The 14,739-nt window shown below is 48.6% G+C and overlaps 1 protein-coding gene across 1 annotated transcript; it reads right to left on the bottom strand.

Moving 5' to 3' along the window:
• Window positions 1-1,034: 1,034 nt before the first annotated feature.
• SPR (sepiapterin reductase) lies at window positions 1,035-5,998 on the bottom strand. Its single transcript, XM_010361952.2, has 3 exons — window positions 5,386-5,998; window positions 4,525-4,815; window positions 1,035-1,845 (listed from the first exon to the last, which is right to left on the bottom strand). The coding sequence occupies exons 1-3, from the start codon at window positions 5,687-5,689 to the stop codon at window positions 1,655-1,657; spliced, it is 786 nt and encodes a 261-aa protein (XP_010360254.1). The 5' UTR covers window positions 5,690-5,998; the 3' UTR covers window positions 1,035-1,654.
• Between the last annotated feature and the right edge of the window lie 8,741 nt (window positions 5,999-14,739).

The following is a 14,739-nucleotide window of genomic DNA, read 5'->3' as shown; positions in this document are numbered from 1 at the left end:
AGTTACCACAATGCTAGCACTGTGCTGAGCATTTACAAACATTAGGTCACTTAATGTTCAAAATAACCCTTTAGGGTAGGTGCCATTATAATCCATTTTTCAGATAAGGAAACTGAGGCACAGAGAAGAAACTTGCCCTGGGCTACCAGCTGTGGCAGAGCAGGAACCTGAGCCCAGTGATTTCTACTTCAATGGGGGCATGAGGATAATGCCTCTGCTGGACCAGGTAAGAGTTCGCCCATTCCCTCCTAGGGGAGCAGGCAGGGCCTGCCCTTCAGCAAGAGGCGCAGCCTCCATGCGCCCTCTGCTGAGCACAAGGAGGAGTTCCCTTATGCCCACTCAGAGGCAGGCGGCGTCCTGGAGTCAGCCGGCAGCGGACCACGCTCCCTCCTCCCAAATATGGCCAGGGGCCAGGGTGCTGGCTGCAGACCACCACTGCTGTGGAGCTCCCAGTCTAGCCTATGTCTACCAACCTGCACAAGGATTGGCTTGGATGAAGCCCTGATTTCTCAGAGCTTCCATTTCTTGGAATCTTGCCCATCTCCCCCAAAGGCATGCTGGTCCTAAGCCCACCCCACTGAGGACCTGGACCATGGGCTGGGCCAGATGGCAACACCAAGAGGGCCAATAGCAGCTGGTATCCATTCACAACATTGCCATGTGGACAGTGGGTGGAACTGGGAATCTAGAGTCGGGGAAAAGACCCAGGCTCCAGGGCCATGCAGAGGGCAGGCTGTAAGTTGGGCTGTAAAAGATGGGTATTCTGAATAGCCCAGGGTGAGAAAAGGGCTGTCAAGGCTGGGGTCAGTGTGGGCAACAATACAAAAGAGCAGGCATGCCGATTGTGGGCAACTTTCGACCTGGGCTTGGCACTGAGTGGGGCTTGATGATTGGAGGCAGATGGCCCCAGGACAGCTCCCTAGGAAATAAGGACAACACCTCACTTTTGGGTTAACTGCCTCGGGAATGACCTTGGGCCCAGTGAACCAGGAAGTTAGTCACAGACCCTGTATCAGAGGAGAAAGCAAGCATGAAAAAAGGACAATCTGTATTTTATTTGTATCTGCCTTTGGCATGTATACAGACACCGAGGAGCCCCTTCTCCCAGCCTGGGGGAGGGGTGGTAGATTCAGGAGGAAGGAGACATCAGAGTGAGGACACAAAGTTCAAAAGAAGGTCCTGCTACCTTCAGCAAGGGGCATCTATGTGGGCTGGAACTTGTACCATCTGCTCTTCTTCCCATCTAGGCCATCTGCGAATCTACATGGGTTCTCCTATTCGACACCAGATCACTCTTCCCTCTCCCCACAGGCTTGCTATGAGCAGGAGACACAACCTCCTCTCTTCTGTGTTCCAGCTTCTTTTCCTGCTCTTCCCACTCCTTAAGTTCTATTCCTGGGGATAGAAACACCAACACCCATAACCTCTCTCCTACCATCTTCATAATCCAGGGTGCACAGCACAGACTCCTGACAATGGGTAAGGCCAAGATCTGGGAGCTCACAGCTGGCTGTGCCTGAGGGCAGGGCAGCAGGCATGAGTGCTTCTATGTGTAAGACAGGACTGCCCCTATGGCAGGGTGTGGGGAGCCACAGGGCTCTGGGGTACGTCTGAAAGTGGGGACGAAAAGGTTTAGGAAGCCAAAAACTTGGGCTTATTTGTCATAGAAGTCCACGTGGGCTCCAGACTTGAACTCGTCCTTTTGCAGCAAGCTCAGCAGTTTCTGGGCTGACACCTTGCAATCCACCAGCTTCCCCTTTGCCTTCAGCTCCTGCAGCCCTTTTCGAATGTCTGGGTCCATGGAGGTCTCCCGGGCCAACTGCTGCATGTCTGTGTCCAAAGGACCTAGAGGATGAAAAGCAGATGATGAGGGAACATGGCCGAGGCAGGGCAGGTTTCAGGTCCCTGTTGTATGTCGGGGGTGGGGCTGAGTCAGGTCTGGCCGGAGGAAACACGTCATCTTGGCTGAAATGTGTGGTCAGGGTTGCCAAAGGCTCCAATTTGTCATTATCAAGTTCTGGACTGAAATTCAAAAGCCCAATGAACATGGACCCTCTAGATTACCATGTCTAAAACCAAGATTCTCATCTCCTGTCCAACCAGCACCACCTCCTGACATTCCCATTTCTATTAATGAAGTATTCTTTTCAGACTCAAAACCTCCATCACCTCCTCCTTCCCTCCCCTCCTCGCCCCCACAGCCAACCAGGCACCAGGTAGGACCCTTCAGCGTGTACGTATCCCGACAATCAGGTCCTTTTTACAAGCTTGCTTCTCTCCCTGCCTCAGCTCCTGTAGCTCTACTAAACTCACTCCACTAAAACATCACTGGGGCCCGGCTGCAGTGGCTCACACCTGCAATCCCAGCACTTTGGGAAGCTGAGGCAGGTGGATCACTTAAGGTCAAGAGTTTGAGACCAGCCTGGTCAACACGGTGAAACCCCGTCTCTACTAAAAATACAAAAATTAGCCAGGCGTAGTGGCATGCACCTGTAATCCCAGCTACTCTGGAGGCTGAGGTGCTAGAATTGCCTGAGCCAAGGCAAGGGTGGTGGCTCACGCCTGTAATCCCAGCACTTTGGGAGGCCGAGACGGGCGGATCACGAGGTCAGGAAATCGAGACCATCCTGGCTAACACGGTGAAACCCCGTCTCTACTAAAAATACAAAAAATTAGCTGGGCATGGTGGCGGGCGCCTGTAGTCCTAGCTACTCGGGAGGCTGAGGCAGGAGAATGGCGTGAACCTGGGATGCGGAGCTTGCAGTGAGCCGAGATCGCGCCACTGCACTCCAGCCTGGACGACAGAGCGAGACTCCGTCTCAACAAAGAAACAAACAAACAAAAACATCACTGGGATCACAACACTCCTCTGCTCAAAACCCCTCAATAGCTTCCCACTAGCCTGGCCTAGTACTCAAAGCATCCTAGTCTGCCCTCCTCTGGGCACACCTACCCTACAGGCAAACCGGAAGACCTGCCACACCCACAGTGAGCCTTCGCACCTTTATATCCTTTCTTCGGGAACACCTTCCATCTGCTAACAACCAAGGTCAATGTCCAGTTCAGCTACCTCCAATAAAGCCATCTCTAGTCTCCCCACCTAAAGGGAATTGTCCCCTTTTTGAACTGTTGCAAGCACGTTCCATTCTTCACATAAGAATCACTCATGCACCCCAGTATTTGCAGTTAATGGTCCTCAAGGGCAGAAAATCAGAGAATTCCAGGGTTGGAGGGAGAAATTTATCTCCTGGTCCTTGACTGTTTTCCAATGACCTGTGCATCCCTGCTGAGAGGGAACTTGCTGCCTTTCCAAACAGCCCATTCTATCTCTGAGCACCTGTTACAACATTCTTCCTGAGACCAAAATGAAAACCAGACTGGCCTCTGCCTTGGTTCAGGCCCTGGGGACCTCCTGAAAATCTCAGCTCCCTCATAATGCCCAGGGCAGCCTCCTGAGACCAAATGCAGCCATGTGGCCTCTTGGAGTCTGCTCTGCTCCTGGTTGTAGCTTACATTTGGTCACCATTGTTTGTGCGAGTCCTTGGGCTGAGCTCAGAGTGGATGATGAGTTGAATGTTGGTTGCAAGAATAATTGTGCATGTGTGTTGGGGGACAGGGATGGTAGGGGCTGGGGTACAGGAGAACGTGAGGAAGGACTTGGAAACAAGGGGGGATGCAGGCCTGCCACATATGTGCTTTGTGCAGGCCATTCTACCTGTCTGCCCTGGGATCCTGATCCTGTTCCCCAGGGACACAGACTACTGGATCTCTGCCCAAGTTGCTCAGGTTTTCCATGGATACTCTGTCACCACTTTCTGATTGCAGCAACCTTAAGCCTAAAAGAGACTCCTCACTATTAAGAAAGGGGGGCTGCAGCATCAGAAACCAGACCCAGTATCACAAGACTCCCTGTCCTTTGGTGTTCATGAAAATAAGGGCTCTATTGTATTTATCCCAGTATCCTCAATAGTGTTCCAGCAGAGTTCAGCCAGGGATGGTCAGCACTCAACAATGCCTGTCTGCTCTCCATACAGCTAGCATGTCCTGCAGCTTGCCTTAGTGTAGTGCTTTGCTAGGTGTTGAGAACACACAGATGCATAGCGCAATAGTGTGGTCAGTCCTATTTAACAATGAGGCAACACTTCACAGGTCAGGGTCATTTTCACATACAGTATCTCATTCAGTCTTCCAAAGTGCCCTGTGAGGCAGGGAGCGTCTTCCCCATTTCACATGAGGAAGGCCTGGTACATAAACCCCAGTCTTCTCCCAAACTCCATCTAATACCTCAGACTTTCCTGCCCCACCCTCCAGTCCAGGCAACTCCTCACTCTCTGCCAGTATCCCCGGACCCTACCAGCTCTATTTCCCCTGGGTCTGTATTTCCCCTAAGGGGTCATGGATCAGGATTCAAGGACAAAATCCTGTGGGTTGTTTCCTGGAGGGGGTGGACTAGGCCGCTTGCCCAGCCCCCAGAGGCGCACCAGTGGGTTCTGGAGGACAGGGATGGCAGGACTTCCCACCTACCTGGGGCATAGTTCAGCACCCTCACATTAGGTTCCTCCAGTGCCAGGACCTGGAACAGCATATCACGAGCAGCCTTTCCTGCACAGTACAGCGCCCAGCCTTTGAAAGGCTGCAGGGCACAGAGGGACGAGATGTTAACCACGGTTCTGTTGAGGCCAGGACTGGCCGGGAAGGCCTTCAGGACGCTGGAAGTCAGGCAGAGCATGGAGGTCAAGTTCAGCGCCCAGTAGTTGTTCACTTGAGTGAAGTCACTCAGGTCCACGAAGCCTTTGGACACATCCCCAAGAGAGCCTGAAAAACCAACCCTTAGGAGTAACTCAGGGCAGGCGGGGCTTTCTTCTCCCCCAGCCCTCCCAAGTTCTTCCAGATATCCTCTTCCCATGCAGACCTAGAGAAGGAAGCTGCCCAGCGCTTCTGAAGAGGCTTCTCTCTTCCCCAGCTCTGCGGAAAGACACACCTGGGGAACCCAGCCATCCCAAGCTGCAGAATGAGGAGGCACCTGACTTGCTGAGGGAGAGCTCTAGGGGTCCTCTGGAGAAGCAGCGACTTTACTTGTTTGGAGACTCGAAGCCCTGACTCAGGCCTCCGCCAGAGGGCGCAGAGCAAGGGGATCGGGAAAGTTCTACAGGCGCTTTGGAAAACCCGGCTGGCCAATTTTCCAGGAAGTGGGGGCAGACTGTTGCCCCGACGGCACCGAATCTTCCTGTACACCTCGCCTCCACTTGCTACTCAAGCTGGAACAACTAGGGTTTTACATTTCTAGGCGTCCTATCTGACTCCCTAGGAGTCGCTGTTAAATTCCCCAGCGGTGGAGGAAGTGGGCGCTCACATGGGGAGCCCGCTCCAGTCTCGGGGTCTTACCCGCGTTGTTGATGAGCAGCAGTCGCTGCAGCCCCTCGGGCCTGGGGAGCTCGCGCAGGGCGCCGAGCAGCTGCTGCAAGCCGGCCTCGGCGCCCAGGTCGGCGGGCACCCGCACCACGCGCAGGCCAGAGCGCTCGGCGCCCAACTCGGCCTCCAGCTGCCGCAGTGCCTCGTTATTGCGGGCGTTAAGGACCAGCACGGAGCCGGGCGACAGCAGCGAGGCCAGGAGCGGGGCCAGCGTCCGGCCGAAGCCGCGGGAGGCCCCAGTCAGCACGCACACAGCACGCCCCAGGCCGCCCTCCATGCTACTGTCCTCCGCCGGCGGCGCTGGGACCCGAGGGAGGCGGGGCGGTCGCGGGGGGCGGGACCGCAACGGGTGTAGGCGGGGCCGCCCTGCCGGGGCCCGGAGGGAACCTCAGGCTTCGGGCCGCGAGCGCCCAGGATTGCTGGTTCCCTTGGGATCTGGTTCCCTTGGTCCCTGGTGGCGGAAGTCAAGCTGTGGGCGGTAGCCCAGTCCGTGCCAAGTGGGACAACAGAGAGGGCCTGCAGGCGCGGCCCACACGGAAAGCCCTAGCCTGGTTCCCAGAGCTGCCTTGTTCTTCGTCCGCAAGCTCAACCTCCGACTGGGACGCATGCTCGAATTTCCTCCCATTTCCAGCCCTAACTTCTTTGCACTACTGACCTCTTCCAGGGCAAGCCCTGCACTAGGTGCTGGGCGTCCCTGGTCGTGGCCAGTGAATGCCCTGAATGAAGCTTATGCTCGTTTAGGGATTGAAGTCTCTGCTTGCTTGGGAGCTCACTGCTCTCTGGATGACAGGAGCTTCCTCTGGGAGAACCACAGTGGCTTCAAATGATATTAAAACCTTTTCCTTTTACTAGGCTCTGAGCAGCTACGTGCTCCCACCAGTAACCCCTGCTTCTCTGAGATTTCTGAGTCCTGTCCCTAAAAGTGTGTTCCCCAGGATTCTGCTCCTGCTCATGCTACAGTCTTCCTAGTAGCAATTCCATCCACTCTCAGCTTCAAGTTTACGAAATCATCTGTATGTACCTCCAGGTAGGTGCTTCAGAAAATCCACATTTTTTTTTTCTAGGAGAAGGGGAACGTGAGACAAGTTGGCATGCAGCTACATATATTAAAAAGGAATCTCTTCATGGTTTCCTTCTTTGTGGCCAAATGGTATTGCATTGTGTATATACATATGTTCAAATATTATGTATCAGTTTTTAAAAAATGAATCTCTTTAGAGTTTAGCAACGGCAGTAAGTAACCTCTGATAACTTAGCCCAATTCCCCACAGGGCTGATCCCTCCCCTGGGACTAAACAGCAAAGTTATCGCCTTTCCTCTTATTGCCAACTCCAAGGAAGAAACAACTTGGAGGAAGGTTTTTTCTTTTCTTTTCTTTTTTCTTCTTCTTCTTCTTCTTTTCTTTTTTTTACAGAGTCTCGTTCTTGGCCCAAACTGGAGTCCAGAGGTGTGATCACAGTTTACTGCAGCCTTGAACTCTTGGGCTCAAGCAATCCTTCCACCTCAGGCTCCTGAGTAACTAGGATTACAGGTGTGCACCACCACACCTGGCTAATTGTTTTTAAGCTTTGTCTATTTTAACGCTGATAGGACTCTGTATATGTGTATACCATTTGAAGTTGCCCTGCTTTTCACTTACCTATTCACACTGAAAGATAGAGATCTCATTGGCCCAACAGCCTACTATTTAAAGAATTTTAATAGCTTCTCCCTGCTCTTCAGGTCTTAGAAGACAGGTTGATGAAAGCACGATCCCATCCATCCATTCATTTGACATTTATTAAATTTCTACCATTTGCAAGATTTTGAAGAAAAGGAGGGAACAATGAAGGGATGGCAAAAAATCAGACCTAGCCTCTTCTGAACCTAGCTGCTTTTAGGAGGAACCACTTGGAAACAGCCCCTAAGGAGAATGTGGTTTTCCTATACTAGGAGAGGGTCTGGAAAATTCTTCTTTTCTGAGGAAGACGATTATCTGATCTCGCTAATTTTTTTTTTTTTTTTGTAGAGATGGATCTTGCTATGTTGCCCAGTGTGGTCTTGAACTGGACTCAAGCAATTCTCCTGTCTCGGCCTCCCAAAGTGCAGGGATTATAGGTGTGAGCCACTGCACCTGGCCAACAATAACTTTTTAAAAAAAAGATACAAATGCCTGAAAGGTAAGAAATACATAAAAATTGTGTTAAAAGCGTAAGTCTGATAAAGGACATGGGTCGGGGAATGGGTGAAATTTGAATAAGGTCTGTAGAGTTAGTTACTAGCATTGAATCATTTCCTGACTTTGACCAATGAACTATTGTTATATCAGAGAGTGTTCTTGTTTTTGGAAATACACAGAAGTATTTAGTAAAGGGGCATCATATCTGCAATTTACTTTCAAATGTTTCAGAAAAAAATTAGAATGAATAAGGCAATGGTGACATGTTAACATTTAGGAAATCTGCATTAAAAGTATTCAGGAATTCTTTATACTATTCTTGCAACTTTGTAAAAGTCTGAAATTATTTCTAAATAACAAAAGTTTTAAAAATGAGCCATACTTGGCTCATGCCTATAATCCCAGCACTTTGGGAGGCTGAGGCGGGTGGATCACCTGAGGTCAGGAGTTCAAGACCAGCCTGACCAACATGGTGAAACCCTGTCTCTGCTAAAAATATGAAAATTAGCCGGACATGGTGGCATACACCTGTAGTCCCAGCTACTCAGGAGGCTGACGCAGGAGAATTGCTTGAACCCAGGAGGCGGAAGTTGCAGTGAGTCAAGGTCATACCACTACACTCCAGCCTGGGAGACAGAGCAAGACTCCACCTCAAAAAACAAAACAAAACAAACAAACAAACAAAAACCATATTTATAAGTCAAAAATAAAATGAAAAAGTGAGCAAAGGATATGAACAGACATTTATCCAAAGAAATTACACAAATGGTCAATAAGCACATAGAAAGATATTCAACATAATTTGCCATCAGGGAAATACAAATCAAAATTACAATAAGATAACACTTTATATCCATTAAGATGGCTAAAATAAAACAGACAGATAATAAATATTGGTAGATGATATGATTTGGCTGTGTCCCCACCCAAATCTCATCTTGAATTATATTTCCCACAATTCCCACATGTCGTGGGAGAGACCCAGTGGGAGGTTAATTGAATCATGGGGGTGGGTCTTTCCCATGCTCTTCTCATGATAGTGAATAAGTCTCGTGAGATCTGATGGTTTTATAAGCAAGAGTTCCCCTGCACAAGCTCTCTCTTGCCTGCCACCATGTAAGATGCACCTTTCACCCTTCATCTACAACTATGATTGTGAGGCCTCCCCAGACATGTGGAACTGTGAGTCCATTAATCCTCTTTTTCTTTATAAATTGCCCAGCCTCAGGTGTGTCTTTATCAGCAGTGGGAAAATGGACTAATACAGTAAATTGGTACTGAGAGTGGAGTAATGCTGTAAAGATACCTTAAAATGTGGAAGTGACTTTGGAACCAGGTAACAGGCAGAGGTTGAAACGGTTTGGAGGGCTCAGAAGATAAGAAAGTGTGGGAAGGTTTGGAACTTCCTAGAGGCTTGTTGAATGTCTTTGACCAAAATATTGATAGTGATATGGACAATAAGGTCCAGGCTGAGGTGGTCTCAGATGGAGATGAGGAACTTGTTGGGAACTGGAGTAAAGGTCACTCTTGCTATGCAAAGAGACTGCAAGCATTTTGCCCCTGCCCTAGAGATATATGGAACCTTGAACTTGAAAGAAATGATTTAGGGTATCTGGCAGAAGAAATTTTTAAGCAGTGAAGTATTCAAGAGGAAGCAAAGCATAAAAGTTTGGAAAATTTGCAGTCTGATGATTCAATAGAAAAGAAAACCCCATTTTCTGGGGAGAAATTCAAGCTGGCTGCCAAAATTTGGATAAGTAGCAAGGAGCCGAACACATAACAAGGAGCCAAGACAATGGGGAAAATGCCTCCAGGGCATGTCAGAGACCTTCACGTGTCAGAGACCTTCCCATTGCAGGCCCAGAGGCCTAGAAGGAAAAAATGGTTTCATGAACTGGGCATAGAACCCTCTGCTGTGTGCAGCTTAGGAACTTGATGCCCTGTGTCCCAGCTGCTCCAGCCATGGCTAAAAGAGGCCAGGGTACAGCTTGGGCTGTGGCTTCAGAGGGTGAAAGCCCCAAGCCTTGGCAGCTTCCATGTGGTGTTGAGCTTGTAAATGCAGAGAAGTCAAGAATTGAGATATGGGAACCTCCACCTAGATTTCAGAGGATGTATGGAAATGCCTGGATGTCCAGGCAGAAGTTTGCCGCAGGGTGGGACCCTCATGGAGAACCTCTGCTAGGGCAGTGCAGAAGGGAAATGTGGGGTTGAAGCCCTGATACAGAGTCCCCACTGGCACTACCTAGTGGAGCTGTGAGAAAGGGCCACCATCCTCCAGACATCAGAATGGTAGATCCACTGACAGCTTGCACCATGAGCCTGGAAAAGCAGCAGACACTCAATACCAGCCCATGAAAACAGCCAGGATGGAGGCTGTACCCTGCAAAGCCATAGGGGCAGAGCTGCCCAAGACCATGGGAGCCCCATGGGAGCCCACCTCTTGCATCAGTGTGACCTGAATGTGAGACCTGGAGTCAAAGGAGATAATTTTGGAACTTTAAGGTTTAATGACTGCTCTATTGGATTTTTGACTTGCAAGGGGCCTGTAGCCCCTTTGTTTTGGCCAGTTTCTCCCATTTGGAATAGCTGCATTTATCCAATGCCTGTATCCCCATTTTATCTAGGAAGTAACTAACTTGCTTTTCATTTTACAGGCTCAGAGGCAGAAGGAACTTACCTTGTCTCAGATGAGACTTTGGACTGTGGACTTTTGGGTTAATGCTGAAATGAGTTAAGACTTTGAGGGACTGTTCAGAAGGCATGACTGGTTTTGAAATGTGAGGACATGAGATTTGGAGGGGCCAGGGGTGAAATGATATGGTTTGGCTCTGTCCCCACCCATATCTCATCTTGAATTGTAGTTCCCACAATTTCCACATGTTGTGGGAGTGACCCGATGGGAGGTAACTGAATCATGGGGGTGGGTCTTTCCCATGCTCTTCTCATGGTAGTGAATAAGTCTCACAAGATCTGATGGCTTTATCAATGGAAGTTCCGCTGTGCAAGCTCTCTCTTGCTGGCTGCCAAGTAAGACGTGCCTTTTGGCCAGGCATGGTAGCTGAAGCCTATAATCCCAGCACTTTGGGAGGCCAAGGCAAGCAGATCACTTGAGGTCGGGAGTTCAAGACCAGCCTGACCAACACGGTGAAACCTCATCTCTTCTAAAAATACAAAAATTAGCTGGGTGTGGTGGCACATGCCTGTAATCCCAGCTACTTGGGAGGCTGAGGCCAGAGAATTGCTTGAACCCAGGAGGTGGAGGTTGCAGTGAGCTGAGATCATACCATTGCACTCCAGCTTGGGCGACAAAGTGAGACTCCATCTCAAAAAAAAAAAAAAAAAAAAAGATGTGCCTTTCACCTCCTGAGTAGCTGGGATTACAGGTGTGCACCACCACATCTGCTAATTTTTGTGTTTTTAGTAGAGACAGGGTTTCTCCCTGTTGGCCAGGCTGGTCTCAAACTCCTGACTTCAAGTGATCTGCCTGCCTTGGCCTCCCAAAGTGCTGAGATTACGGGTTTGAGCCACTGCACCTGGCCTAGAGGGCAGAATTCTGAAATCAAGGTATCAGCAGGGCTATACTCCCTCCAAAGTCTCTAGGGGGAGAATTCTTCCTTGTCTCTTCCAGCTCTTGGTGGCTCTGGGCATTGCTGCCAGCAATCCTTGTCGTTCCTTGGCTTATAGCTGTGTAACTCCAAACTTTGCCTCTAACTTCACATGGCCTTCCCCTCTATGTCTCTCTGTGCCTCTGTCCTTTCCTCTTGTTATAAGGACACCTGCCATTGAATTTAGGACCTGTCCTGAATCCAGGATTATCTCATCTCAAGAAACTAAATTTAATTATAGCTACAGATAAGGGCATAGTCTTTTTCCAAATATGATCATATTCACAGGTTTCAAGTAGACACGTCTTTTGAGGTTGGGGAAGGGGGACACACAACTCAGCCGACTAGGGTGTGTGATAGAGAACAGGGCTTTCTCATTAAGAAATTTGCTAGACTATTGGGCCCCCAGTCTTGGCTTTTCACCACATTTAAAAAGCTGATTTTTGAGAGATACACAGGAAGGAAGCACCAAACTCATTTCAATGGATACATTTATGAAGACACTGTTTCTGTCATCCCAGTCATCACTTTTATGGCATGGAAGTTACTGGAGTGAGTAAAGCTTTTTGAAAAGCATGGGAACAATAAGATTTCATGTAGCTTATGGGCTTTCTGGTCACATTTGAGTAAAGGGAAAAGGACTGGGAAGGAGAAGCACACAGGGAACAAAGGTGTATTTGATAAGAAGGATGGCAATGAAGTGATCCTGAGCAGGGTTAGGAAAGCAGGCTTTCGTCCCTGCAGCGACACTCTAACTTCAGGAGGTCCATGCTGGACAGCTCCTGCCTTTTACTAGTAGCTTGAAAAAAAGGAAAAGACAGCCAGATCCCTCTGCTTTCCTCTCTGCCAAGACTGAACTTTTCATTACCCTCCCAAACTCATCTTTTCTTTATTGCTTCTTTTGTTCTGGGATTTCTCAATAATCTATCACCTGGTGACAGCTGCTTTATGCGTATTCTTTAGTTTCATTCATTCATTTATTTATGCATTCATTCAATAACTATTTATTCTATTTATTGAGTGCCTACCAAGTACCAGGCTTTGAAGACACCACATTCGTGCTACATATAGGTGCTGGAGATACATCAGTTTGCAAAATAGGCAAAAATTCCTGTCTTCCTCAAGCTTACATTTTTGGAGAGAGAAACAGAAAAAAAAAAAAAAGTAAAAGTAAAACTGAGAAACAGGAAAAAAAAAAAAAAAAGTATGTTGGATGGAGCTATGGTTTGAATGTGTGCTCCAAAGTTCATGTGTTGGAAATTCTTTTTTGAGACAGAGTCTCACTCTGTCACCCAAGCTGGAGTGCAGTGGTGTGATCTAGGTGCATTGCAACCTCCATCTCCCAAGCTCAAGAGATCCTCCCATCTCAGCCTTCTAAGTATCTGGGACTACAGATGCATGTAACCACGCTCAGCTAATTTTTAATTTTTTTGTAGAGATGAGGTCTCACTATATTGTCCAGTCTGATCTCAAACTCCTGGACTCAAGCAGTCCTTCCACCTGGGCCTCCCAAAGTGCTGGGATTACAGGTGTGAGCCACGACACCCAGCCATGTGTTGGAAACTTAATCCTCAATGCAACAGTGTTGGGAGGTGGAGCATAATAAGTGATTAGGCCAGGCGGGCTCTGCCCTTGTGAATGGATTAATGTCATTGTCACAGGAGTGAGTTATTATTGCAGGAGTGGGCTTGTTATAAAAGTGAGTTTGGGTTAGGCACTGGCTCATGCCTGTAATCCCAGCATTTTGAGAGGCCAAAGCAGATGGATAGCCTGAGCTCAGGAGTTTGAGACCAGCCTGGGAAACCTGGGGAAACCCCATCTCTACTAAAAATACAAAAAATTAGCTGGGTGTGGTGGTGCATGCTTGTAGTCCCAGCTACTCTGGTGGCTGAGGCATGAGAAGTGCTTGAATTCAGAAGGCAGAGGTTGTAGTGAGCTGAGATTGCATCACTGCATTCCAGTCTGAGTGACAGAGTAAGATTCTATCAAAAAAAAAAAAAAAAAAAAAAAGAAAGAAAGAAAGAAAAAGAAAAGAAAAAACGGCTGGGTGCGGTGGCTCACACCTGTAATCCCAGCACTTTGGGAGTCCAAGGTGGGCGGATCACAAGGTCAGGAGATTGAGACCATCCTGGCTAACACTGTGAAACCCTGTCTCTACTAAAAATACAAAAAATTAGCCGAGCATGGTGGTGGGCGCCTGTAGTCCCAGCTACTGGGGAGGCTGAGGCAGGAGAATGGCGTGAACCCGGGAGGCAGAGCTTACAGTGAGCCGAGGTCGCGCCACTGCACTCCAGCCTGGGCGACAGAGCGAGACTCCATCTCAAAAAAAAAAAAAAAAAAAAAAAAGAGTTTGGCTCTTTCTTCCTCTCTCAATCTCACACATGCTCTTTTGCCCTTCTGCCTTCTGCCATGGAATGGTGTTGCATGAAGGCCCTCACCAGATTCTTGTGCCATGCTCTTGGGCTTCTCACCCTCTGTAACTATGAGCCTAATAAACTTCTATTGTTTATAAATTACCCATCTCAGGTATTCTGTTGTAGCAGCATAAAACAGACTAATACACATGATGATACATTTCAAAGGAAAATAAAACAAGGATGGTAATTATGGAGTACTGAGGTGGAGAGTGCTTGCAATTTTATACTGGGTGATCAGAGAATGCCACATTGAAAGCATAGTATTTGAGAAGAGAGCAGTAGGAGGTGGGAGAGTGACCCATACAGCTATCCAGTGGAAGACTATTTCAGGCAGAGAAAACAGAAAGCACAGAGGCTCCTAAGTGGGATGGTGCCTGGGTTGTCTGAAGAACAGGAAAAGGGCAGGGTTGTTTTAGTAGTGTTAGCAAGGCAGAGAGAATTTAGAGAGATCAGAGAAGTCATGGAACACCAAATGTGTACAGGGCCTTACAGGTGGTTGTAAAGGTTTTCCTTTTATTGGGAGAGAGATGGGAAAGCACTGGAGGGATCTGAGCATAAGGGATCTGCTTAGACTCAGAATCATTCTTGCTTCAGTTTTGAGAATAAACCATAGACTCTAGGGAGGAGCAAGGAGACTAGGAGGTTGTTTCTATATTACAGATGAGAGATTCTGGGGATGTGATTCATTTGGGGATACATTTTGAAGAAGAAGGCAAAAGCATTTGCTGAAGACATGGAGATGGAGTACACAAAAAAGGGAATAATCGGTGATGACTCCACAGTTTGGGGCCTTTGCACTGGGAGGATAAAAATTGCCATTTTCTGAGGTGGGGAAGACTGCAGAAGGAGCGGGATTCTTTGGAGGAGATTAAAGTTCAGTTTTGGGGCTGGGTGCAGTGACTCACGCCCGTAATCTCAGCACTTTGGGAGGCCAAGGCTGGCAGATCGCTTGAGGCCAGGAGTTTAAGAACAGCCTGGCCAACATGGTGAAACCCCATCTCTACCAAAAAATACAAAAATTAGCCAGGTGTGGTGATGCATGCCTGTAGTACCAGCTGCTTGGGAGGCTGAGCCAGGAGAATCGCTTGAACCCAGGAGGTGGAGGTTTCAGTGACCCCAGAACTTGCCACTGCACTCCAGCCTGTGT

This window comes from Rhinopithecus roxellana, chromosome 17, assembly GCF_007565055.1.
Source record: "Rhinopithecus roxellana isolate Shanxi Qingling chromosome 17, ASM756505v1, whole genome shotgun sequence".
Taxonomy (NCBI): domain Eukaryota; kingdom Metazoa; phylum Chordata; class Mammalia; order Primates; family Cercopithecidae; genus Rhinopithecus; species Rhinopithecus roxellana.
Note: the sequence above shows the minus strand (reverse complement) of the source record. Positions and strands in the feature narration are given on the sequence as shown.